This window comes from Didymosphaeria variabile (genome assembly GCF_027946475.1).
Source record: "Didymosphaeria variabile strain IMI 356815 chromosome Unknown scaffold_8, whole genome shotgun sequence".
Taxonomy (NCBI): Eukaryota; Fungi; Ascomycota; class Dothideomycetes; order Pleosporales; family Didymosphaeriaceae; genus Didymosphaeria; species Didymosphaeria variabile.
Window position 1 is genome coordinate 499,112 of NW_026611627.1, and position 26,088 is coordinate 525,199.

General features: G+C 52.8%; 10 protein-coding genes across 10 annotated transcripts; 4 read left to right on the forward strand and 6 right to left on the reverse strand.

Moving 5' to 3' along the window:
- Positions 1-204: 204 nt before the first annotated feature.
- N0V89_010395 (uncharacterized protein) lies at positions 205-669 on the reverse strand (the record flags this gene model as incomplete). The annotated part of the gene is made up of 2 exons (XM_056219139.1): positions 205-356; positions 408-669. 2 exons carry the CDS (start codon positions 667-669, stop codon positions 205-207), a joined length of 414 nt encoding a protein of 137 aa, XP_056066266.1.
- A 112-nt stretch (positions 670-781) lies between these two features.
- Positions 782-2,287, reverse strand: N0V89_010396 (uncharacterized protein; the record flags this gene model as incomplete). The annotated part of the gene is made up of 6 exons (XM_056219140.1): positions 782-1,107; positions 1,154-1,643; positions 1,697-1,885; positions 1,932-2,030; positions 2,081-2,198; positions 2,247-2,287. 6 exons carry the CDS (start codon positions 2,285-2,287, stop codon positions 782-784), a joined length of 1,263 nt encoding a protein of 420 aa, XP_056066267.1.
- Positions 2,288-2,947: 660 nt separating this feature from the next.
- On the forward strand, positions 2,948-4,499 carry N0V89_010397 (uncharacterized protein; the record flags this gene model as incomplete). The annotated part of the gene is made up of 2 exons (XM_056219141.1): positions 2,948-3,191; positions 3,247-4,499. 2 exons carry the CDS (start codon positions 2,948-2,950, stop codon positions 4,497-4,499), a joined length of 1,497 nt encoding a protein of 498 aa, XP_056066268.1.
- A 782-nt stretch (positions 4,500-5,281) lies between these two features.
- Positions 5,282-7,621, reverse strand: N0V89_010398 (uncharacterized protein; the record flags this gene model as incomplete). The annotated part of the gene is made up of 3 exons (XM_056219142.1): positions 5,282-7,005; positions 7,034-7,211; positions 7,259-7,621. 3 exons carry the CDS (start codon positions 7,619-7,621, stop codon positions 5,282-5,284), a joined length of 2,265 nt encoding a protein of 754 aa, XP_056066269.1.
- Positions 7,622-10,005: 2,384 nt separating this feature from the next.
- On the reverse strand, positions 10,006-11,308 carry N0V89_010399 (uncharacterized protein; the record flags this gene model as incomplete). The annotated part of the gene is made up of 3 exons (XM_056219143.1): positions 10,006-10,424; positions 10,482-10,616; positions 10,672-11,308. The coding sequence occupies 3 exons, from the start codon at positions 11,306-11,308 to the stop codon at positions 10,006-10,008; spliced, it is 1,191 nt and encodes a 396-aa protein (XP_056066270.1).
- Positions 11,309-12,454: 1,146 nt separating this feature from the next.
- Positions 12,455-15,265, reverse strand: PWP2 (U3 snoRNP protein; the record flags this gene model as incomplete). The annotated part of the gene is made up of 4 exons (XM_056219144.1): positions 12,455-14,234; positions 14,287-15,036; positions 15,086-15,198; positions 15,248-15,265. The coding sequence occupies 4 exons, from the start codon at positions 15,263-15,265 to the stop codon at positions 12,455-12,457; spliced, it is 2,661 nt and encodes an 886-aa protein (XP_056066271.1).
- Positions 15,266-15,677: 412 nt separating this feature from the next.
- On the forward strand, positions 15,678-17,077 carry spn4 (Septin spn4; the record flags this gene model as incomplete). The annotated part of the gene is made up of 6 exons (XM_056219145.1): positions 15,678-15,713; positions 15,768-15,781; positions 15,832-15,874; positions 15,927-16,089; positions 16,139-16,449; positions 16,496-17,077. 6 exons carry the CDS (start codon positions 15,678-15,680, stop codon positions 17,075-17,077), a joined length of 1,149 nt encoding a protein of 382 aa, XP_056066272.1.
- Positions 17,078-17,407: 330 nt separating this feature from the next.
- On the reverse strand, positions 17,408-18,087 carry N0V89_010402 (uncharacterized protein; the record flags this gene model as incomplete). The annotated part of the gene is made up of 2 exons (XM_056219146.1): positions 17,408-17,983; positions 18,079-18,087. The coding sequence occupies 2 exons, from the start codon at positions 18,085-18,087 to the stop codon at positions 17,408-17,410; spliced, it is 585 nt and encodes a 194-aa protein (XP_056066273.1).
- Positions 18,088-20,965: 2,878 nt separating this feature from the next.
- Positions 20,966-23,507, forward strand: N0V89_010403 (uncharacterized protein; the record flags this gene model as incomplete). Its single annotated transcript, XM_056219147.1, has 5 exons — positions 20,966-21,014; positions 21,067-21,227; positions 21,279-21,403; positions 21,454-23,376; positions 23,429-23,507. 5 exons carry the CDS (start codon positions 20,966-20,968, stop codon positions 23,505-23,507), a joined length of 2,337 nt encoding a protein of 778 aa, XP_056066274.1.
- Positions 23,508-24,155: 648 nt separating this feature from the next.
- N0V89_010404 (uncharacterized protein) lies at positions 24,156-25,362 on the forward strand (the record flags this gene model as incomplete). The annotated part of the gene is made up of 2 exons (XM_056219148.1): positions 24,156-24,417; positions 24,788-25,362. The coding sequence occupies 2 exons, from the start codon at positions 24,156-24,158 to the stop codon at positions 25,360-25,362; spliced, it is 837 nt and encodes a 278-aa protein (XP_056066275.1).
- Between the last annotated feature and the right edge of the window lie 726 nt (positions 25,363-26,088).

A 26,088-nucleotide genomic window follows, 5' to 3' on the forward strand; every position in this document is an offset into this window, starting at 1 on the left:
CAAGGTACGACTAGTATATTTCGAATGGATGCTTACTGCACCTACACATCACCTGCGGGTAGGAGATGTTCGATCAATCCAAGACATCATTGGAACGCCTCCCGAGTGCGTCCGTGACCTAGTCCTCTAGCTTCCACGTAGACCATGACATTGCATTGAATGATTGAATCGAATCAGCACCTAAATCTTCGTTCATGAGGTACGTCATGCGTCCGCGATACGCTCTGCCTGTTCCTTCTGTACCTCCTCGGTTCCCTCTCCCAACGTCTCGATCTTTGTCTTCGCGAACCTCCTCGCCGGGACCTCATTGGTAAAAAGAATGTCCAGCTCTGCGTATGTCCTCCCTTTTGTTTCAGCTTTACCCCTTGTCAGCATTGACTATCTTTTCGGAGAATGGTACTACTTACGCATGCGAAACCAAATCCAAGCATTGAACAGCAAATTCGTGCCAGCCCAGAAGAATGCCGCTTTCGCACCCCAATCCCAGGCCAGGGGACTGAGTTGGCGAAAGGAGACAATGTTCACGAAAGCGACGTTGATCGCGTTGTACACATTGCGTGACAGGATGATGGACTTCGCGCGAAGACGGGTAGAGGGTATTTCTGAAACAATGGTATACACGATTGGGCCGATGGAGAAGTCTGCCGTGGCGGATATGAGGAGCACCATTGTCCCTGCTGCCCATGACGTTGCTGTTGTCTGTTCTTTGGGAATCCCCATGCATCCTGTGATTCTGGTTCCCTTGTTCAGTCTGGATCAAGAGGGAATGGCGACCATGGACTCACATAAGCAGTACAAATATTACACACATGCCGCTGAACATGAGTGTCTTTCTTCCAATTTTGTTCAGGACAAACCAACTCGCGATGGTCCCTACAGCACCGAGGGCGCTCTGTCCCCAGCTCAGCTTGAATGCGTCACGGTCGGAGATCCCGGCTTGTTCGTAGAAGAATGCTGAGAGACCACCGAGAGCGGTGCCCGACATGGTTTGCGCAAGCCAGGTCATGCATACGATCTCGGTGCGGCGGAGGTTCACGCCCTTGAAGCAGTCCCTGTAGCGCGTGCCAGATTGTACTTGCTTCTCCATCTCGTCTGTGTAGAGCATGACTTTGCTGTTTAGTGACACTCACTGCGCGGTAGAGCAAAGACTTACGGGCCATAGCCGCATCTGCATCTCTCTGCGAGAAGCCCGAGCTTCGTGCGAGACGCTTTAGCGAAACTTCAGCTTCTGCCTTTTTCCCGGCACGTATATACCACCACGGACTCTCTGGAGCGAGGTATATCCCGATAGCGATCGGAATCGGCCATACCCACTGTATTGCGAAAGGGATTTTGTATCCCCATTCATCCGTTCTGTCCACAAATCCGACCAATACACCCGCCTTGATGAACTGACCGATAATCCAACAAAGGTTGACAAAGCAAGTAAGATAGTGTCGCAATGGAACGGGACAGACTTCCGCGGCATAGGCTGTTGTCATGGTCTGGAATACTCCCCACGGGATGCCCATGAGGAGATTGCCAACAAGGAAGGTGGTAAGGGTATGGGCATAGAAGGGGATAAAGATTAGCCCGGTCAAGACAATGAGGCCGAGGATAAGGGTCCATCGATATCCAAAGCGGTCAGAGAGGATGCCGGCGAACTAAATTCCTCAATGAGCTCTGTTCATCATATGTACCTGCAAGGGTGGTCTACCTGAAGGCCAATGATCTCGCCAGCGTTTCGTGCACCGCTTATACCATTCTGCCAATCTGGCGGGATCTGGTGTGTGCCGTCTTTGGCGAGGATCCCGAATCTATTCATGAAGGCTGGGTATGCCGCATCTGTTGCAATAGTTGTTAGGTGAACCCTAACATTGTCTAGGGTCCTGCTTACATGATCCCACTACCGAAGTATCATATCCCTCCATGATGAGACACGAGGATAGCACGATCGACCAGGCGATCGCTTTCGGGTACACCCTAAAAGCCGTTTTGAGAGACATTTCACGTTCGCGCTGGTTCGCAGCGTCTGCTTCGGCGACGAGCGTCTACACAGAGGTAGTACAAAGTTCGACCAGCAGAATGACAAGGCATATACCATGAAGTCGTCTACATTGGCGGCTACTCTCCTTGCGATCGTCTCATCAACGTGAGCGTAGTGTTCATGAGTCTTCGGTTCCACGACCTCTTCGACATGTTGCGACTGCTCCTTAGCGCTGGAGCGCGTCAGAACTTGTTCCACTGGCGGTATCACGCAAACTTACATAGCATCATTCTGATGTTCCGAAGGCGATGTTACTGCCATACTTGATCGAATTGTGGCTTTGACACGCAAAGATGCAAGAAGCCCACTGTACATACAAACCAGAGATTAACCTGGCGGGGTAGCTTCATTTAATCATCGTTGGCTGGTTATATGTGTTGTGCAGGGTGGTCTTGTGAGCATGGGTTGGGTGCGGGGTCTTGTGTGATCTTTGCCGGATTGAAAGAGGACGCTCGCATCCTCCTGCTTGCTGTGCCGCGTAGTCAGGTCAGCAAAGATTCAGTACGTTAGGCCAATGTATGCATCTTCGAGCCTCGACAAAGCTGCAACGAAAGGTCAGCATTGTTTACTAGTATACCGGTATGTTAAGTCAGCATGAAGTTAGCTCAATCTCAGACAACTTGGGACGACGATGAATTCAAGATGATGCGCTGAATGAGATCATGGATGGGCTGGATCTCAGCGAAAGTGGGCGTCGTTCAACTTTGTTGTACCTTACGAATGATGGATATTAGTGTGAGACGTTAAGGATTCCGAGGTGACGCGCTATCACGTGAGCGCACAGATGAAATTGGTGCTGAATCAGCATCTCAGAGTACCCCACGTCACATCCCACACCTTCTTTCTGGGATAGTTGTGACTTCTTGAGAAGAGCGAAATCGGATTCCCGGGGCCGTCAATTGCTTTACGTGCTGTTGCACCATGTCTCAGGACGCGCCAGTACCAGATCTGTCGCAGCTCCCGCCCGAGATGCTCGAATTCGCGCTCTTGAAAACCACGGGCGCGCTCGCACCGCGCTTGGGTCGCTTGACTGTGCCTGGGAGGAAGCCCATCTTGACACCAGCGTTTCTCGGGAACACGTCGCGTGGCGTCATCCCGCATATATCGCCGGATAACTTCCGTAAATATGCTGGCAACAACGGTGTATACGTTGCATTGGAAGACTGTACGTTCAGTCTATCTCAACTCATACTGCACGTACTAACATGTCCACACCACAGTCGTAGAGAAACATCCCCAGAAAACGCCTCCAATCTTCGAATATGACGTCCCCGAGGCGCTGCGCAAATTTGTCGCCCTTCCGCAAGATACGCCGCTCGTTCTGGGCGCTCGTCGCACCCCACCTATACCCTCCCCTGCACCGCATACGAACACCGAGATAAGCTTGTTGACGTCTGTGGGTAACAGATCGATAAGTTCCGAGTATTACACCGCCGCAGTGCGGAAGCTGCAACCGGACATTGTGGTTGGCATGGCAGACATTCCCTTTGGCCAGGAAACCATCGGTATCAAGAGGAAAGACAAGATGAGTGATAGGACTGAGGCATGGCTGCGCGATATGGTAGCAAAAAGGAATGCCATTGGGAAAGGCGAGCCGCGGTTCAACATTTTCGCGCCATTACTGCCCATCGAGCGGGACCTACAATCGTGGTACCTCGAGCACTTGCTAGAAGACATGGTGGACAGCATCAGCGGCGTGGCCATCTACGACGCCTACCTGCTCGACGACTTGCCCGACGCCTTGCACCACCTTCCGCGCCTATCGTTCCATGTCCCCGCTAGTCCGCACGAGCTGCTCCGCCAGATCAGCCTGGGCATGGACATCTTGACCGTACCATTCATCTCTGCCGCTACCGACGCCGGCATAGCCCTCGACTTCACCTTCCCGCCCCCCGAGAAGGTAAATGGGAATGAAAGACGGGCACTAGGCATCGACATGTGGCACGCCGATCACGCCGTCTCGGTGACGCCCTTGACGAAAGAGTGCCAATGCTACGCTTGCACTAAGCACCACCGCGCATATGTCCAGCACCTTCTCTCCGCCAAGGAGATGCTCGGCTGGTCACTAATCCAGGTGCATAACCATGCCGTTGTCGAATCCTTCTTCACTTCCGTTCGCAACTCTATTGAGGCTGGCACCTTCGATGCTGATGTCGCAGCCTTCGAAGCTTTCTACGAGCCGCAATTACCGGAGAAGACGGGGCAGGGCCCAAGAGTCAGGGGTTACCAGTTCAAGAGTGAAGAGCATGCCAAGAAAGAGAAAAAGAACGTGAAGAAGTGGAATGGGGAGATAGGTGGGGGTGCGAAGGGGAAAATCGTGCTTAAGGGTGCGCACGGACAGCAGCCGGAGAAGAAGCAAGAGATGAGGGATGTCATCGATGATGAAGCGCTCATAGGCCTTGTGGGAATGGAGGACGAGACGGGACCGTTACAGCTGGATGACTTGAAGATTGAGGACGATGGGAAGGCTTGATACCTTCACTCGATGGCTTCTTTGCAAAGTCGAGTTACCGCGAAGCATTGCTATTCGCACGAACCCTCTGTCACCGCTATTGGCTATCTTCCACCAGATATGGTGTACCTCTCCCGGCGCCATCACCTTTTACGCAGTCTAGATCCCGGGATTAGCTCCGGTACAGCCGATCCTCGTACTTCTGTATCTCAACGCCCAAACCTTGGGACATGCGGGCGCAACTGATACAAATTCGTGTCGCAGAAGGTCGCTATACAGAAGGGCCGACACTGGCTTTCCAGAATAGTGATCAGGGGCATGATGCTACATCGGATATGTATAATAGTACGTTTGTTTGCTCGTGGCTCCTCGAATTGGCTATGTGGTAGAACTACAACAGTCAAGCGTAACACGTAACAATTGATGGAACGGTGATGGATTTTGTAGTGAGTGTTTGAATATCTATGATACTACCTCGTCTCTATCCGAGGATAGGAGCTGGAGAATCCAGATACTAGATACAAGACTCCGGGTTACCAAACCGACTTTATAAGTTGATCTTGCCATAAGGCCATGTGCGCAATCTCAAGCAACGGTATCGTAGGGGATTCGAGCATCTGCCACGATACTGCGCACGAGTTGTAGCACCGCCATGAAAACAAACTCTTGTAGATACCTTGCCTTGTGAGAAGACCACGATCTCCCACCACCTTCTTGAATGGTTGCGCCATGTCTGTGCTGAACTCTTGCTGGGCCACTCAAGAGAGAGGGAGGGGACGAGCAATGCTGTTCAGCATCGCAGTTCAGGCGCCCCAAGCAGAAGCGTCTCTCCAACCACCACCATCTGGACCCCAACCACCGCCATCATCCTTTTTGCCACCACCATCATCTGCAGCACTCGCACTTGTAATCGAACGATCGCTAGCATGCTTTTCAATATAAGCGTCCCAGTGCGAGATAAGGTTGGCGAAGTCCTCCTTCTCGGTAGAAGCGCGAGGGCTGACTTCGCCGAACGGGTTGTTCGAGCGCTGTCCCTGCGCCCAAGGGTCACAACTAGCTTGATTGCCATTGTTGGAGTGTGTAGCGCTGTCATGTTTCTTGTCGCCTCCTCCACCAGTTTTCGTCGCCCCGCCGTGCATCTTGTGCGCTAGGTCAAACGCATCCTGCAAGCTGACCTTGTCCCCGAGTCCCTTGTCTTGAACCCACTGCCAGACGTCCTTCATTCCGGTATTGATGATGTCCTTCTCCGGTCCAGCGACTTGCTCAGGCTCGATCGGGATATGCATTTCCTGCTCCCCCGACTCGACGGTGATCCAATACGTTACGACTAGATCATGACGGACAGGGACCCGGGGAGGCTCGTTGTCAAGCAAGCGGCTCCAAGGGACAGGAGGAGGATCCATAACGGGCCATGTTTGACATTTGGATATGTCATCTTGGCTGTCGGTAGAGACGGAGGCGGCGCTTGGGTTTTGCAATGGCTCGGGCTTTGAGGGACGTTGGGAGATGGCACAACATGCGCACTCCCCGGGATCACACTTCTTGTCCCCAGCGGAAGTACAGCAATTACCCCAATGTTCGCCACTACAAGCCCAGTTGCGAACCGTCTCGTGGGCAGCAGTTGCATCGTCACTCGAGCTGACGTTGTCTTTGTGGTTGCCGACGACGTCACTAGAGCTGCCAGCATCATGACCAGCTTGATTGAAGTTCTGCGCATAGTCATAAGCGCCCCACGGTGTGGTAGCCCAGTGTTCACCGTTCCAAGTTATATTCGGCCGGGCAAGCGCAGCCTTGCGTGCCTCCATTATCTTGCGGTGACCCTTGCGATTCATGTGCGATTCGAGGCCCTCAGGCTGGGCAAGCGCAGCCTTGCGTGCCTCCATTAGCTTGCGGCAATCAGGGCATGGCTGGGACCCGCGATGTTGATGACGGCCGCAATAGTACTCATTCCCGTAAGATATGTCTTCAACAATAGCATCGTCAGCAGGAAGAATCGTGGCGTCGGCTTCGGACGTAGCATCGCCAAGGTTGAGCATTTGATGTAAGAATTTCTTGCTACGGAGGGCGTCTTTCCCGACAGGGCGGCGGAAGTGATCCTTGCGTAGCTCGAGACCCCCAGGCCAGCCTTCAGAAGGAGAGAAGGTATCGGAAGCAGCAGTGGCCTTAGACGTATCGGTTGAATTGGTTGTGGGGCTCGAAACGATATTGTCAGCACCTTCACCAGCGAACTGGAAGCCCATTTTCTCAGACTGCTTGCGAAGTCGTGCCACGTTTTCTTTTCGCTTCCACTCGGCTAAGGTGAGCTCCCACGGCAGGTGGTCCGACAACGCCTTGTGGGTGTCTGCAGGCGACTTGTCTTGGTCTTTCTGAACTTCTAGGTGACCGGTATGAGAGGAAGGCTTGTCGCTGGACATTGTTGCCTTGTTGGGGTCTCGGCTGCTGGGCGAGTCCACGAGTCCATGGAGGAAGGCTGGAACCCGAAGTTTGACGGCCGTCTCAACTGTCTTCTGCGTCAGCGAGGATTCTCCTAGTCTCTTACAATATAAGTTCCGTACCGTTGTTGACGTTCATATTAGCTTGCTCGCTTCCGTTATCTGATTGATAGAACGGTTGGTAATGGAAATCTGATGGACGCAACGGTCGGAAGACGGCAGGGTTGATTGTAGCGGCTTTCTCAGCAGTGGCAGTCTTGATCTGCTCGGAACCCAGTGACTCGACCTTCTTGTCTTGCGTCTGCGCAAGTCAGTCAACGTTAACGTGCTAGCGTCGTCATCGCTTACTAGATCGACAGCGGCAGGACGCTTTGACTTGTTCTTCCTGCTCCTACGCTTCATCTTTAGCTGGGGCATTCGTAGGCAACAGTCCTTAGAAGTGACGCCTTGCTGTCCGCAGAAGCTACAGTAGACCTCTGGCTTTGACGAAGCTGACTGCTTGTGACAGTCGCGGCTGTAGTGGCCTGGCATATCACACTTCAAGCATGTGGGATACTCTTTAAAGCCGTTGGGCGTCTCTGAAAGTGGCTGAGATAACGCGGGGTCGCTTGGTGGGGTGAGAATCGACTCTTCGTCGGAGAAGCTGTCCTCGTACGTGGGTGGAGGGCGGGTGGAAGGTATATGTTTATATTTGGATTTGCGGGGGCCCATGGCGATAGGCGAAAGCCAACAGCGGCTGTTCTGATGATTTGATTGCTAAAGAGGCTCGAAGCTCGCGTTGAGACAAAGAGAGAAGCTCAGAACAGGGCGGGGGAGAAAGTTATATGAGCGGAGTGCGCGAGGTTGACTAAGCGAGAACCGCGGTCACCGGTGTAACAAGCACCGTGCCTACTATTTCGATACTTCGAATATCTCTCACTCACTGTGTTTGCTGTGACGTTACTGGGGAAACCGAAGTGGTGAACTGCAGGTGAAGGCGAAGCACCGCATTCAACTCAGCAACGGCCGGCTCTCATCAATTGTGATCCTCCCCTCGCGACGCCTAAAGCCATGCATCCACGCCCACCAACTCCTCTCCCGCGTCCCTCCATCGACCTCGAGAATCTCATCCTCCCTAGGTCGCCCAGTAACTCGCCTCCACCATCGTGCCCAGCTGTCACTCTTCCTGACCCAAACGCCCTCTCTCCCGTCACCATAAACTATCCAGCCACCTTTCTTAGCTTTTAGCACGAAACCGAGCCTATCACCCGCATAAACGAGGAGGTAAAGAATTAGAACACCGAACAACGTGCAGAAGATGGTGACTATGGAAGTCAGGAAGGTGATGGTCGACACTTGGCATCCTAAACCGCTGGTACGCAACTCGAAGCGCTCGGGTCCAGTGGCGCATATGAATTTGTATCTGGTTGGGGATAGCAGAGGGAAGGCACGCGACAGAGGGTCTATTGGCAGCGGCAGACAAGTGCTTGACTGGTGTATGTTAGGCACAATACGGAAGAAAGACATGTGTACTTGGACTCAGTTGAGGATATGATCAAGCATATGATATCCGGCAATTGTACTGTGCGAACAAGCGAAGAAAGTGGCAGAAGTGAATCGAGCGAAGATAGACTCACAATCGCACACCATCCGCAATGACCTTCGCTACGATGACAATCTCCACAATCGTTGTATCCCCAACAAAGCTCTAGCCTCTCTCTATTGTCTTCAGGAGTGTCTTCCCATCGTTGCCGGAGTATCTCTGTAATGTTGATCAGGTCATCTTTGGACCGGCTCATCACAGGACAATTGGCCGCCATTGAGGTATGAAAATGCAAGCTCGAATGACAAACAGGTTCCAAGTAAGAACCAGCTGCGATGCGCAAGGAACTCTATTACAAGGCGTGCAATGTTAGTGAAAGGTATGATGTTGGAAGGAGGTTGGGATGAGTGGGGTAGCGTAGACCAAGAGTAGCTAGCGCGCTTGCCAACCTCCAGGGATCACGGTGCTTTCCAGAAACATGCCGTACTTTCTTGACGTTTTGAGCATCATCTGAGTAAAATTGCTTGGAGGTCACTCCTTTGTAAACATGTCTAACTTGTAACCCTCCTTCAATCTTCCAGCGCAGATGTTAGACTTATCAAGATGGCATTCGAAAGAGACATTGCACTGAGTTCCATAGCAGACTTCTGTGTTTCTTCGCAGAAAACTTACAACGAAACCCATCTTCGTAATTGAAAGGTAGATCATAGACCCTTCTTAATAACTCATACCAAGCTTGTAAATCCTTAGTAGAATCCTCACGGCGGAACACGAAAAACCCGCTACTATTTTCTTGCAAAACGATAAATAGCATGATTGCACACCTTCCGAATTTCACATGCAAAATACTCGCAAGGTTTGATGCAAGCGGCGTCATATGCGCGAGGATTTCCATGCATTTATGATCACTTTGGAAGACTACTCAAATGTTTTGATATGGAGCGCTCACGGTGGACAATAAACGCATCCATTGACTTCGCAATGACGAGAAGCAATGAGCTGCAGGGCTTCATTCCAGAAGTCTCAAACAGAGTGTCGGTCCTTTGATGGCGAAAGCATGGTGTTTGGGTAGTGACGCGTTCACCCAAGCAAGCAGCGTGGTGGAGACATACAGTAGTGCAAGTGGGCCTTATGCGTGGCCGGATCATGCTCACTCTCATCTAGTATCAGAAGTCACCACCCGAGATGGGCTGACATATAGTTGAAACCTCCCACACAGTTTCATCCTCTCTTCATAGCCGCAGCACCGAGATCACGCTCTCCCTTCGTCCGAGAAAAGCAGTTTCCACATCACACTCCGCAGATGGATCTTCTTTGAAGTCAATCTCTATTCCAATCCTACATATCGACAAGCAAAAACAAGAGTGATATATACAATACAAATAAGCTCATGATGCAGTCCCAGCCTCTACCCTATGCACAACAGGCCTGTGCAGCTTCTATTTGACAGTTTCGATCACTGTAGCACAGCTACCGTGGATTTCTCACACCAGCATTCAGTTTTGTAACTCGACCAGACCGTCTCATCATGAACTCAATTCCAAACGGAGAATTGATCGATGTGCACTGGAAGCTAAGCCATGGCGTTTGGGTTGATGAAGCGAGCGAGAAACTTGCGGCTCTTTTCACGCTTGTTGTCACGCTTGTTATTCCTGTTGCGGCCACCCCTGTTGTTTCCCTGCTGTTGCTGAGCAGCGCCACCGTTCTGACCATTCGCTGCAGTTTGACCATTCGCTGCAGTTTGACCATTCGCCGCAGTATTTCCAGTGGCTGCGTTCGCGTTATTACCTGCGTTGGCGTTGGCAGCATTGCCATTATTCTTGTTGCCTTTGCCGTTCGCGTTTGTGTTCTGCCCATTCTGGGCACCAGTATTACCCGTTGCGGCATTACCCGAGTTTGCATTGCCTGTGTTTGCGTTACCAGTGTTACCCGTTGCGGTGTTTCCAGAGTTGCCGCCTGCTGCAGCAGTTTGGCTCGCCGCAGGTACAAGAGCTGATGAATAGTTAGCAAAGCCTCATGAGTAAGACGTATCGAGGGAAAGCAACGCACCGGAAACACGGCTAGCATCCGCGTTTCCTCCCACTGCGCCAGCCGCTGCGATAGCTGCTATTGCTGCAGGAAGATCCTTCTTGTTCTGGGCAATCTGCTTATTGATGCCATCTAGGGTCTGAGCAGTGGTGATGGCTGGGGCAGATGAGTCATTGTACTCATGGAATGCTGAGAGATGGTTGAAACTTACAATCAGCCGTAGCATTGTTTTCACGGCCCGTGCCGTCAGTCTGCTGGACAGGGAAGCAACCGCCAAAAGGACCGGCGACGGCAGTGTTGCGGCATCGAACAGTGCAGATATCTCCCGTAGAAGCACCGACGCAGTTGAAGTTTTCAGGCATCTGCACGTTGATGGTGAAATCTTGGGCTTCAGCCTGCGAGAGGCCGTTTGCGCCTGGAACGTTGTTGGAAACCTGGAGCTTGACGAAGTTGGTTGCTGCGTTGCTGGTCTCGTCAAGGTCGCATTCGTAAGGGCCCGCGCCATCGGCGTTGACCTGGTGGATGGTGACAGCAAGCTGTGAACCCTGCTGGACTGTGGTCACCGCGTTGGCTGCGATAGCCTTCTCGGTTTCACCTCCGACATCGATGTTACCGTCAATCTCTGTTCGGCCGCAAGAGTTCACAATGTTTTGCTGGATCTCGCTGTCCCTGATGATGGTCGTATCTTGCTGACAAGGGCTGATGCCTGTGCAGTTGCGAGCAAGACTGTCGTCGACCTTGAATCCCTTGCTCTCACCAGACTCGCCAATGGCCGACTCGATGGTTCCATGAGCCTGAACGGAAGAGAAGACAGCGGCAAGCGCCAGGATAGAGGTCTGGTAACGCATACTGAGTTAAATGTTAAAGCGCACAGCGCGACGAATCGAATCGAATAGGCAAAAGAATAAAGAAAGACTAGAAAGAATGGATCTCCAGTATCCCAAGAAGTGAATGATGATCAGTGGATGGTTCTTCCACAACAGACCGCCAGGTATCTTATATTGTAGCCTGAGTGGTCTGTCGAAGTCTAGCTTGTGTGGGCCTCGGGCGCTAAACCACGCATACTTGCTCCTTTCACACTTCAATGTCCCAGCCGGGCCCACTCCACGATGCCACTAGACAATGGAGTGGGGGTTGTAGGTGCCTGCAGAATCCACTTCCTGCCTCAGATGGTGTTCAAAGTAGGGGTGTGTAAGAACGGGCGGTCCGAATCGCCTGACAAACACGGGAATAAACACCAATGCGTGTGTTTCTAAGGCCTAAACACCCATGTAGTGAGGCACGTTGCCGCCGAGCCTCATGCTTCGTGTTTCTGTGCGCCTCCCTGCCAAGCCGCAAATGACGGACATCACGCCATGCACTGTTTGACACTTTGACATCTAGAAGTAGTCGCTGTTCCCGCGCGTAGTGCCGGTTTTGGCATGTGTAGTGCCGCAGGGAGGGTTTCGAAGGCGTTGCTTCGCGTTTCGCAGTAGGGCTCGCTAGCGCCCGCTAGCACTAAAACAGGCTAAGCAGCGGTCCATGGCACAAACACTGCTTGATCTGCGCCGCGAAGCTTAGCACTGACGATTCCAGAATGCGATATGCCTCATGTGGCAGGCCGTTCGGCTCTCATCCGATCAGATGTCTGTGCAGCCGATGAGATGTCGGGTGCAACTGCCGCAGACATGCGCAAACTTTTCGCCAAGGTGTAAGAAGAGAAACATGGCATCGTAGAAGTGCCGTGTCAGAGTCAAGGTTGCCGTTAAATCAACATGACAGCCAACAGACATCAGTCGTCATGCGGAGCTGGGCGAGGAGGCTGGTTCTCGTTGTTATTGAAAGCGGCAGGGGGATGAAAGAAGTAATGGACAAGAGCGCTAAACCCCTGCGTGCCTGTATTGCCGATCATCCTGGCTTTAAACATGGTGGAAATGCACTCCGCGGAGCGTGCTGGTTACTTTTCGCTCACCGTGAGCGTCGTGTTGATCTAGGGTATTATGGTATCTGGTATCTCAGTCGAAGCCCATCCAGCCGCCTTCGTCGTCATCTGAGCCGTCCTCCATGACTTCGTCTACACCATCCGCCCCGTCTTTCACGCTGAAGTCCAATTGCAGCAAATCCCCTTTCTTTTCAATAGGTTGCGCAAGCAAATACTCGATGCGGTAGATGTTCTCATCCGCCAAGCGAGCCAACTCCGATTGTATCCGCCGCACCGCCTTCTCTACACTTCGCAACTCTGCTTCCATGCCCACTCGATTCTCCTTCATCCATCGGCCGTGCTTGCTCAGAAGAGCCTCAATCCACATTAAGTTGAATTCGAGATGTGGCGACTCATCGGCCTGCAACGCCACGAAGCGGACCAGCCGTCCAAGATAAACTCTCGGCAAATCCTTGACGACAAGGGCTATGTCTGTAGTCGGTGTCGCTTCGAAAACGCGGCGGATGAGATTGCGCTCGTTGAGGCGGAAGGCCATGACAAGTGCTTTCAGATACTCCTTTTGGGCAAGGGTCGACAGAGTCGTTCCGGGCGTGACAGTAATGTCGAGATCGAAAGGATCGAATTGGAAAGTCGTGTCCAGCGAGTAGATGAGCAGACCTTCCGTAGAAGCGGCACAGAAGGCTCGACCGGTCGGTGAGAATGCTACAGCTGGTACACGAACTGCTGCTCGCGTTCTTCTTGCGCCCGCTCCGCGCTGGGCACCAGGAAGCGTAGGGTCACGTCTGTTCTCTAGATCCGACTCCTCACCTTGCTCATCCAATAAACCCTGGGGTCCAGCTTCAGTGAGCAGCTTGCTGTTCAAGAACTCCTGCGTACCATCAAGCGAGAGATTGACTGAAACGGTGAATTTTTTGATGAGTACACCAGACTGTACGTCGTATAGGCAGATGTACTTGCTCTTGCCACCAGCAAGTACGCATGTTCCGTCAGCACTGTATCTCACGGTATCGAAAGCTTTGGTTCCAGCAACGTTTGCGGCAGTCCGTCGATCAGTCATTCTGCGACCACCAGAGACGTCCCGTCGAGCATCAACACCGGACTGCTGGGAGGCTTCTGATATTGACCAGAAGGTCAGTTGACCATCTAAGGTAGTGACCGCAAGTTGTTTGTTGTCTGGCCGAACGGCGAGACAAGTTACATCGGCCATAAGCTGTAAGGGCTCGCTCGTTTGTGATCGCGCGAAAATGTTCCACAAACGGACGGTCCTGTCCCAGCTACCGCTGACAAGTGTGCTTCCGTCTGGTGAGAATGCTAGTGACATCACAGGACCTTCGTGACCAGCTAGCCGGTCTAACAACTGCCCAGTCTGGACAGACCAAATGTGAATATCGAACGAATCAAGGGATCCTGCGCACACGACTTCGCCACTCGGGTCGACCGCTAACGATGTGAACTGGATTTTCGAGGGTGCCGTAAATGTTCGGAAGTTCCGGTACCTTATCAGATCCCATGCTCTTACCGACCCATCCAGACTTGTAGTGAATAAAACATTCCCTCTCTTCGCGAATTCGCAGGCTGTGACCGCACCAATGTGCTCTGTGAAAGTTACCACACAGAATCCTGAATTGACGTCCCAAACTTTGATCTTTCCATCGTCGGCGGCAGTGATGATGCGTTGGCCCTCTGGTGAGTAAGCGATCGTGTTCATCACGTCGTGGTGCGCTTGTTGCTTCAGAATGTACGACTCCGACTGCCACTCCCACACCAATAGTTGTCCCAACTTTGAAGCGCCAAATGCGAGCCATTCGCCGGTCTTGTTTATCGCGATGTAATCTATGTCATTTTGCGAAATGCTGATATGATGTTAGCAAGAATGGATAGATATGCAACGTTGTGTACACATACCTAAGGTTCTGTATCTCGCTAAATGTAGGGAGCTCGTGGATGAAGAAAAGGCCATGCGAAAAGCCAGTTACCAGCAGTTTCGTCTCCGGGTGGAAGCTGGCGCAAGTAACGTGGGCGTTGTTCTGGTGAAAGTAGAAGCGCTCTGCGATACCCCATGCCAAATTATTGTCGTCTTCCTCATCCGCACCCTCTGGAGCGTCGTATCGCAACATGTACTTCCAAACGAAAAGCGCGCCGTCCTTGCTAACTGTGTATATCGTTTCTTGATCGGCACTGAACCAAGCGCCCACAACAGCCTGTTTATGCGCCGAAAGCGTAGTAGGTCTGAAACCTTCTTCGGCCTCCATGCTCCATATTCGCGTAGTTATATCTTTCGCTGCACTGAGTAGAAAGCGCGAGTCTCTAGACCATTCGATTGTAGTCACTGTATCGTGGTGCCCTGAGAATATCCGGTGTCGAACGAAGGGAGCGAATTCAAGGTCTCCGTCTGCGACGTCCGGAGTCGACGGTGTCCTCCATATTTCGATATTCCTTCCTAACCCAACTGCAAAGTGTCTACCGTCTGGAGCAAAGACCAGCGTATTTACTTCGCCGCGGAGAGAAAAGTGGTAAAGGACTATTCGGCGAGGGACGTTTGTGAGAATCGCATGACCATCGAGGTCTACTGTGAGGAGGAGGTTCCCTCTCGGATTGAGTGCGAGGCGGGCAATGTTTTTGCGATGCGCGAAGGGAAGCGTGTATGATCTCGAACTGTTGGTCAATTAGCCACTTATCCATTCTCCATTCCCACAAGACTGACTTGACTAGATCAAAAACACTGACGTGATTGCCTACAGGCGAGAGCAGGCACGTGCCATCGGGTGTGAATACAAGATTACCTCTGCTGTAGACGGTGCCCAACAGGTTGGAGAACTGTCGCAATGGTTAGCCAAGACTCACTAAAATGGCGCACGATGCTCACCTGAAAGTCAGTCTTCATTGTGCAAAGAAATAGTGGCGCTTCGTCGCTATCGCATGGCGGCGGGGGCGGGGATGTAATGGTCTTGAACTTTTTTTTGAGAAGGAGCTCGGACCGCTAGTGAAATCCCCCGGCGCGGTTCACTAGCGCGCCTTCCCCGTTCGGGGCCAGCGCTTGCCGAGAGAGGGCGTGCAGGAAAGGGGACGCCCAAATTATCCAGCAGCGACACCACGCACTCCACACCGCACCACCCATCCTCCGAAACAGGTCAGCTTGCCTCACCCCGCGCCCGCAGCTGCACGAGTTCAGGAACCAATTTTCGAGGTGCACCTTTATATTGTAAGCTTGCACATCCCAGCTGCACGGGGGTGCCTCCGCTAATACGCCGCACCAGACGCCCTCTTGACACAGCAGACGCACGCATAACAACACAATGGCCGACTCAGCGTCCCCAATTGGCATTGCCAACGTACGTACACACAGGAATACAGCTCTAGAAACCTCATACTGACCTATATTGCAGCTGCCCAACCAGAGGTATATTCTCAACAATCAGACAGCCGTCCCACGTATCTAACATGAGGCAGGCACAAGATTGTCGCGAAGCGCGGTGCTAACTTCACGATCATGGTATGCGCAGTATCACGAATATAGAAGTGAGGAAATGTTCTGACAGGCACAGGTTGCTGGAGAGTCTGGCCTCGGAAAGACGACCTTCATCAATACGCTCTTCTCCACCACCATCAAGAATTATGCCGACCACAAGCGCCGCCACATGAAGCAGATGGATAAGACGGTCGAGATTGAGATCACAAAGGCAGAGCTTGAGGAGAAATTCTTCAAGGGTACGTGCTACAATGTTCTGCGAGCGTTGCTGTATACTGACAGTGACAGTTCGCTTGACCGTCATCGACACCCCCGGCTTCGGCGACTATGTCAACAACCGCGACTCGTGGCAACCCATCATCGAGTTCCTTGACGACCAACACGAGTCGTTCATGTTGCAAGAGCAGCAGCCGAAGCGCAGCGATAAGATCGATCTCCGCGTGCACGCCTGCCTGTACTTCATTCGTCCCACTGGCCACACCCTGAAGCCCCTCGACATCGAAGTGATGAAGAAGCTTTGCACACGTGTCAACCTAATCCCTGTGGTCGCTAAGGCGGACACCTTGAGCCCGTCTGATCTGGCCAAGTTCAAGACTAGGGTACGTTGCACGCTACACACAGTTACACATGTGCTAATCGCAAAAGGTGCGCGCCGTACTTGAAGCACAAGGCATCAAGTTCTACCAGCCCCAGCTTGAGGACGACGACCAGGCCGCCATGGCACACGCTCAGGGCTTGATCAACGCTATGCCCTTCTCCGTCATCGGTTCTGAGAAGGATGTTCAGACCAACGATGGCCGCACCGTCAAGGGCCGCCAGTATGCCTGGGGTGTTGCCGAGGTTGAGAATGAGGAGCACTGCGATTTCAAGAAGCTCCGCGCTATCCTTATCCGAACCCACATGCTCGACCTGATCCACACGACCGAAGAGAATCACTACGAGGCCTACCGTGCACAGCAGATGGAGACACGCAAGTTCGGCGAGGCGCGCCCGCGGAAGCTCGACAACCCCAAGTTCAAGGAAGAGGAAGAGGCGCTCCGCAAGCGCTTCACCGAGCAGGTCAAGGTCGAGGAGCAGCGGTTCAGGCAGTGGGAGCAGAAGCTCATCTCGGAGCGCGACCGCCTCAACAAGGATCTCGAGGCCAGCCACGCCATGATCAAGAACCTAGAGTCCGAAGTCGAATCGCTGCAGAGCACCATGGGCAACCGCTCGCACGGCCGTCGTTGAGCGTGATCAGGGCGTCGTTGGAGTTGGCTTCAGCTGGCTTGTAGCACGAGCCTAATTACTTTGCATTTCGTGATTCCCCTTCTATTATCTCTCATATGTTTGTAATCGATGTGGTTGTTGGGGTGGAGAGTACCAGACAGCGTTTTGTTATCGATATATTGGCTTGGTATCGCACGGAGGCGTGCCTTTCGATTGGAGCGTTAGTTGCACCAGAGGTTCGGCAGAGAGCTAGGTTCTCGGACTCGTAGATTAATTTTTCATGGTTGCCGCCAGTTGAACAAGTGACTATGCCGTGATGTGAAACCGTGCCCGAGCAACTGCACAAGACAATTACTTCAGGTCCATACCTCCAAACGCTCTGTCTAATTCCTCTCCTTCACTAGGATCGGGCACGCCATCTCGCCGCTCAAGCAACGCGTTGATGCCTACGCGTGTCCGCTGCTGTGTCCCTAACGGTGCCTGCCCGTGTGCTTGCGCGCTTGCCTCACCCATCTCTGTATCCCCACCACCAACATTCTCCGGTCTCAACAACTTCACGTCCCCGTCCAACCACCCCGGCGCAACTCTCCTCTTCTCCGCCAATTCTTCCGCCTTCCGCTTATCCTCCCACGCCCTTAACGTACTCCTAGCCTCGTTCTCGAGACTCTGCAGATGCGATTGCAACGCGAGGCATGAGCTGAGGATCTGATCTGGCGTGGCTGTTGTACCGGAGCTAGAGACGACGTAGGCGGGTGGTTGTTGGGGCTGAGATTGCGATTGTGGGTTTGTGGGGTCGGAGGTAGCGTTTGAGGAGAGGATGCTTGGGGCAGCGTGGAGGAGTTGCTTGTAGGTGTAGGGGAGCAGGGTTGCGGTTGGGAGGGCGAGGAAGGGGATACGGTGAGGGGACTTGGGAGGAGGGGTGCGGGTCTGGAGGTTGTTAGTATGTTATGTACAGAGGGCCATATGTATGTGGAGGTTGGGGAGCTGGGTGGGTGTTCATGGTGGGGGAGTGCGCGGTCTACTGCGCGCATTGCGAGATAGACGCGACGCCGACGCCGCATACAACAATAGAACACCAATTCAAGGCCCCCATACGGCTGTGAATGCGCGCTGGAAGTGCGTCACAGAGGGAGCGAGGCGGCTCTGCGCAGCGTGCACCTTGCGGGCAAGCGCAACGTGGGGATTGGGATTGGGATCGGGATCGGAGACTCACGTTCGTCATGCATTTCGAAGAAGCGTTCACTGAGATTGCGGCGCAAGCGTAATCTGGTTCGGGTAAAGGGCAGCGAGAGTACAATGTTGTAGATCGGAGCGTAGAGTGTAGTGTGGAGGTGTAATGTGGAGTCCGGTGGCGGGAGCTAAGGAACCGCCGTTGAAGTCGTTCGTTCCCTGCAGATGATGCACAGGTGCGGCGCGGCGATTTGCACGTGACTATACTTCGTTGTGGGGCATGAAAGATGGAGCATTCATTTACATGGGATAAATGCCTTTTTCAAGCGTCAAGGAAGGCTAGAAGATGTGGAAATTACCCAGCACCGCAAACATGGCTGAGACTCGTTCAGACTTGAGGATGTTTCAAAAACAAACAACCTGTGTTTCGGGACTACCAGAAACATCTCGAATTGTTACGATTCCCCAAAACATTCTTTATCAGCAGTGAACGGTCGGAAGCGAGTATGGAGTTGGCTTGGGCCGATACAGCTGGAGCTTGATGCCAGCATCTGATCACTTATAGGCTTCTGGGAAGCTAACAGTCGGTGGGCTTGCGCTTCCTCTTTCAAACCCATTCGGCTGAGCACAATTCATATATAGCTGAGCACCAGGATAGTCTGCAGCGCCGTGCAATGCGATGATCTCAGCTCTCAAGACATACCGGTACAGGTGTAAAAGATGTGCGAGAACCAAGACAGCTGAAATATCATGGACGAAACTAGATGCACACAATGGCTGCTTGATATGCACGATGGTAGAGTGAAGTCCACCTTACCTTTATTGCTTCGCCATGGGGTCATACCGTCTTCGTATACCTTGGACCCTGTTTTCGATTAGACAAATTACTATTAAACTTCATGGAATTTACAGCCCAAGGCCGGTCAGCTTCCTCGTCAAAGCATCGTCGATGTTTGCGAGGAGGCCATCACAGGGCCGAGATGGCCTAGGTCGATAGGATCAACGGGATCGCTGCCGAACGTACTGTCCAGAAGGTGTGCCATTCCGCGGTGGGTTTGTCACCAGCTTTCACGTGTCTTGACTTAGCGAGCTCCACCGTGGCGACATCCTATATAGGCGTTTACACACATTGATTACGTCTTGGGGAAGCCAAAAGATTTGCGCTAATCGCATGCCGGAGTCTATCGTGGGCTTCGCCAGGGTACGCGCCCGCCATTGCAAACAACGTCGTTGGAGGTGACTTCCGTGATTGGCGTGCGTCCATGGATCAATTCAGGCCGAACTAGCGTCATGAAGGCGCGTACCTGTCGTAGGTCTACAATTCACAGTCAGTGACCGAAAGGAGTGCAGGGGTTGGAACACCTCTCACACAGGGACTCGGATGCCCTACGTGTGCCCTTGCGCCACTCCGTTCATATAAAGCTGTGTGAAGATGGTGTGCACGGTAGCACTAGCGATGGAAGTGCACGTGGTGATCCAATACCTCATGTTGGGCGTTACGGTAATGTCGGAAATGCCATCGACGTGCCATTCCTGTTCAACAACACACTTGCAGCCACAGTTGATCACGAATCTCATCGTCCAGTTTGGGGACGGAGCGATAGGGCGTTTAAAAGCCCCACTCAAATATGTACTTCTCTCTGCTGCTCATGGATCAGCCAGACGGATGAGAGCTTTGCTAATGAGTTCAGTGGACCAGACAATGGGTTCGCGGGAGCACGTGCAAAGTAACCGCACCAACATGTACTGGAAGCATCGGTATCTCAAAACTGCATGAAGTCCGTGAGTTTCGCCCTGATGAGGAAGCAAGTGCTTGAACCGAGCTGCCAGAGGGGATCTGGACGCAAAATGCCGGTGGGTAGAGGGAACTGTTCCGGAAGATTGCTTGTAAGAGAGAAGATGAAATTACCAAGATCACTGGCAGGATTCGAGATTTGGCATTGTCCGCCAATATCAATATAATCAATTGCCGCCCATTGGCGGGAGCCGATGTTTCAATCCTCAGCGTTTAAAAGCGGAAGAAGTCTGCTATTGACAAGGGGAGACTTTTCATCTGAAGGCCACGCCACGCGGGACATGCGGACCCTGGAATGAGTCCAGAAGCTTGACAACGAGTGCGACAGCTGGGCACGCTGGGCACGCTGTTGGCGAATCTCATGAGAGATTCCAGGAGGATTTGAGGTGTTGTGGTCTTAGAGTGTGGAGAGTAGTTCCGCCTACCACCGTTCGCGGCGGATCACCGCTGCCGGCTGGGGCGCCCAGCGCTAAGCCATCCAGGGGCACGCAAGCGACTCCAAGCCCCCAGGCCTGCCGGCAACTAGGCCTGTGTCCCGTCCTTCATCAATCAACCTCAATCTATTTCGTTCCTCGTCTATTCTAGCGCAGATTGCATGTTTCTTAACCCCCCCATCTGGAGTGCCATGTGATGTCCCAGCGAATAGCAAGCCTGACTTTTCTCAGCCAGTCCTTTACTTTGGAATAGCCTGGCAAGGGTATGTGATGGCGGCGATCCTGGTTCCTGGAGAGGTGCAGCGAGCCTCCGCGAGGGCTGTCACGCCCCTTCGTGGCCCGTGAGATGCACTCCACACCGAAGGCGCTTTCTCACGTCCGGGGTAAAAGCAAAATGTATATAACATGGGAGTTGGGACAGCATGGGTCGGGCCAGTGGCCGTTGACTGCTCTCCTTCCCTCTCGGTGACCCATCCAGTGTGTATCGCTTTGCGGTGCTTGTAACTCAAAATGAAGGGCTTTACCGCTTTCAAGGCAGCTTCGCTGCTGTCCGCTCTTTGTAGGTCCACAAGCTACCCGATAGCAAACTGAACAGTGACTTACAAGTATAGCTGCCCCATTGGCCTTGGCCCAGGACTCATTCACTCATGCTGGCACTGGAATCACTTTCGAGCGTCAGACTATCTCCACCAGCGAGACAACTGGCGGGCTTGAGTGGGGTTTCGCTCTGCCAGCGACTGGATCAGGCAACGCTGAGTACATTGGTTACATTGTGAGTGCTTGAGATCGTATGGATTACGATATTGTTTCTGACTGGTTACAGAAAGGATCTACACCAAGCGGAAAAGGATGGAGTGGTATCAGTCACGCAGGTGGCATGGCCAATTCGCTTCTGCTTGTAGCCTCGCCTGATGGCACAAACGTGAAGACGCAATTTGTTTGGGCAGGGTGAGTGCTATACCCGGTCTTTTACCAAATCATTTGCTGAAGTGTCGCAGTGGATACGTCGCTCCCGATGACTACACCGGCAACGCCACAATTACACAGATCTCGCACACTGTCAGCACCGACAGCTTCGAGTTGATCTACCGATGCCAGTGGTGCTGGGTCTGGGACCAAAATGGTGCAACTGGCTCGCAAATCCCCGATGAGACCCAGGTCATTGGATGGGCTCAGCACAAGGACCTTCCTTCGAAGCCGTGGGTCCAGCACAACAATGGACAAAGCATCTTTGGTATTCCAGTTGCGCCTGCCAGAAACGCTAGTTACTCCGACTGGGTCAAGCTTGGAGATGGAGGCGGTACTCCCACTGCCACCCCTACTGCCACCGCCTCTCCTACTTCCTCGGCCCCTGCCACCCCCACAAGCTGCGCTGGTCAGCCTGCCCCTACGGAAGCCTACGACTACATCGTTGTTGGAGCCGGTGCTGGTGGTATCCCGGTTGCCGACAAGCTTTCTGAGGCTGGCAAGAAGGTTCTACTCATTGAGAAGGGCCCACCATCGTTAGCCCGCTTTGGCGGAACTATGAAGCCTGACTGGCTCAAGGACTACCAGCTGACACGCTTTGACGTTCCGGGTCTCTGCAACCAGATCTGGGTCGACTCTGCCGGCATTGCATGCACAGACACTGACCAGATGGCCGGATGCGTTCTTGGTGGAGGAACCGCCATCAACGCTGCTCTTTGGTGGAAGCCTGTTGCAATCGATTGGGACACCAACTTCCCCTCTGGTTGGAAGTCGGCCGACATCAAATCTTCTGTTGATGCTGTATTCAAGCGTATTCCGGGTACCGATACTCCGTCTACAGACGGCAAGCGCTACAAGCAGGAAGGCTTCAACGTGCTTGCCACTGCCTTCACTGCGGATGGCTGGAAGCAGGTTACTGCCAACGACGTCCCCGACCAGAAGAACCGTACCTTTTCTCATTCGCCCTTCATGTACGAGGGCGGTCAGAGGCAAGGTCCTCTTGGTACCTACCTTGTGACCGCTACCCAGAGGACCAACTTCAAGCTACTCACCAACACCACTGTCAGGCGTGTTGTCCGTACTGCTGGTACGGCAACCGGTGTCGAACTCGAGAGTGGATACTGCGGCACCGTGAAGCTTAACACTGGCGGGCGCGTCATTCTGTCTGCTGGTACCTTCGGGTCCTCGAAGCTTCTCTTCCGCAGTGGTATTGGCCCAACTGACCAGCTCAACGTTGTCAAGAACAGTGTACAGGATGGTCCTTCGTTCATCAACTCGTCTCAATGGATCAACCTCCCAGTTGGCCAGAACTTGAACGATCACGTCAACACCGATCTTGTTGTCCAGCACAATAACGTCTCTTTCTACGACTTCTACCAAGCCTGGACTGACCCTATCGCTAACGACAAGAAGATGTACCTCGAAAGCCGCGCTGGTATCCTTGCTCAGTCCGCACCCAACATCGGTCCTCTTGCTTGGGAGGTCATCAAGGGTACCGATGGCAATGACCGCCAGTTCCAGTGGACTGCTCGCGTTGAGGGTCCCAAGACAGGTGACAACTACTCCATGACCATCTCCAACTATCTCGGCCGTGGTTCGACCTCGCGTGGTGTTGCTACCATCAACGGTGCGCTCAGTATGACTGTCAGCAAGCCTCCTTACCTTGCGCAGCAGGCCGATACCGACGCTGTGATTGCCAGTTTGAAGAGCATGCAGAAGGCCATTGCTAAGTTGCCATCAATTACCTGGGAGGTTCCTGCACCCGGTGTCTCGATTGAGGACTACGTCGCCAGCCTTCCTAAGACCCCTTCTGTTCGCCGTGCAAACCACTGGATCGGTACTGCCAAGGTCGGCACTGACAGCGGCCTCAAGGGTGGAACTGCCGTCGTGGACACGAACCTGCAAGTGTACGGCACCACCAACATCCACGTTGTCGATGCCTCCATCTTCCCAGGGTAAGCTATTCTTTCATTCCTCCAGTCTGCCATGTGTACTGATTTTGCGCAGCCACATCACCACCAACCCGACATCATACATCGTCACTGTTGGTGAACATGCAGCCAAGAAGATCCTGGCATTGAAGTAGGTGCTTAAATGCGCTTTTCTCATGGGATCGGGAGGTGGAAGGGACGGTCGACGCCGTGGCACACTGGGTCTACGCCGCATGAGTCAAAGAATCGATGTTGTTGCTTTCTGGGCAGCAGTGCGACAGAGCGGAATGAACAGACCCGACCCAGTGTGTTAGCGGCTACAGAGATGCAAGGTAAACTTGATACCCAGTGTTCCGTACTGCCTACAGAGCTGACACTCATGCAGAGTGCGAAGAAAAGCATGTGTTGAAGCATGAGTGTTGTAAAAGTCCGTCGGCGTCCCTGTCTGTCGCTTCGATCCTGTCACAATTCTCTTGTATATATTTCAATTCAAAGTTATCAACTTCATGTTCTGACGTACCGCCCGTACGACCGTCCAAAAAGGGCGCAGTCCATCTGTGAAGGAAGTAGCGCGTGCTTAGTCAACAAGGCGCCACTTTCAGGCTCCACACTGCCGCCTAACTTGATCGCTGGGATGTACTTCTATAAGTACAGTGCTTCCTTAAGAGTTTTGGTACTCTTTGATTTCCCAGTGCAGTACTCAAACTTCTGATCGAGTACTGTACGATTGGCCCGCGCATTGCGTCTCTGGTTCGGCCGGTCTACTCGAAGCTTTCGCGCCATTGCGCGTGCGACTTATAATCATGGAATTGCTATCACTGCCACCGGAACTCATTCATAACATCCTCCACTTCGTCGACTGGGACGACATCCTCTCCTTCATTTCGACCACGAAGTACGTCACAGACTCCATACTTTCCAAGTCAGACATATCTCGTCTACGGCGCAACTGTCGCGATCGCTTGTTGTTCTGGGAGACCGAACGTCGCATTGAGCGAGGATGGTCGGTCGAGCCCAACGTCAAAAGAGGTGCCTGGTCCCAGCATGCTCAGAGATACGGTCAACGTATGTACCTATGGCATGTGTCCCAAGATGAAAGACTAGCAGAAATACCTTGCTACACTTGTCTACGCTTCCGGAAACTCGACTTCTTCACGTCGAGCATGCGGTGCGGTGGGCAGATGGTTGGTCAGGCGCTTGCTAGTCGACGTACATGCATTCCCTGCGGAGTGAAGACAGGCTTTTATTATGGCGGGTTGAAGATGCGAGGGTGTTATTCCGTGTGCGAGAAATGCCAAAGTAAGTGGACGCCTGAGTGCCAAGTGAATGCGCCTTCCTGCAAGCAAAGATTTGTCTGTCTCTCGCTTGCGGAAGAGTCATGAGGTATCACTCTACCCCTGTTTTGACTCACACTGACTCTGTACCTGTGCCTTAGGTATCATGTCTCCCTGGTACGGTGCGAGAAATGATCCGGATACCCTGGAAGAGATCCCCGATACCCTGCCGGCACAATATGATGTATCGGCCCACGATAAATATGGCAGACAACCGAGAATCGAAGGCGATGAGTATTGGTGGTGGACATATAGCCACATCTGTGCTCTCTGTGCCGCTGAAGCTGGCTATACGATGGAGCAGGTGCTGAATTCAGAGCCCAGAAAAGATACCTTGCGAGCCAAGATGAAGCAACGAAATAGGCGGAGTATGTTAGCATCATTAGAAAGACGCCAGGACCGAGGGCGGAAGATGAGGGCTTCTCTGGGTATCCAAGAGCCTTGCGGCCTTTTGGACATTGAACGTATGAAGCTGGAGGACGACCCTTTCCCCAAATTTCAGCCTGCGCCTGTTCTCCTGTACCGGGGTCAGGCGCTAGACGAAGAATGGAAGGCGCAAATCCTGAATCACATGAACGGCAAGACATCAGCAGCACAGATCCAAGCGGACATTGATAAGAGGCGTAATACTATGCACCCTAGCGTGTATAGGAGAATGGACATAAATAATCAATAGGGTAAAGGTTATAGAATAGGTACTAAAGATATACAAGACTAAGTGCTCATTATACTATCAAGTTTTCTATGCGGCCTACAGATCTGCGTAAGCACGACAACCCAACGACACGCCGTCAGCACTAGCCCCCACAACGAAGTCTGAAAGCCGCAGGCGGAGACATCACGAAAGTCTCCGATAAGATGTAAATATCTCATTGTACCACGCACAAAACCAGAAGTAACATCTTCCACCATGGCCACCGCCCGCAGAACAGCCGGCCACCTCATTGCCATTGCAATCGCCGTCCTCTACACCCTAGCCGGACAAGCCCACTTCACGGACCGCTTCACCCCCGGCCTCGCTGCACAAGTACTCCATATCACACTACACCTGCAAGGCTTGAAGACTACGCTAATTGCATACGCGTGTCGCAGATAGAAGAAATGACTCCGCGGTCTCACCGCGCATACTGGTTTCTGAACCTCTCGTATCTACAGGTTTTTCATCCCCATCCCTATCACTAGCCCCCGTCAGTATGATGCTCATGAAGTGTAGCTCAAACAAGTTTTCGGCGCCTTCGATCTTCTCGCTGCAGCGGCGCTGTGGCGGTCGAACTCGAGGAGAGTTGGGTTGAGGATGGCGGTTGTGGGGTTCTCGGGTGGGTTGTATGGGCAGTGGTATACGGGTGGGGAGATGGGGCAGGTTGGGGCGTTTCTTGCGTTGGCTGCTTTGGGGACGATGTTA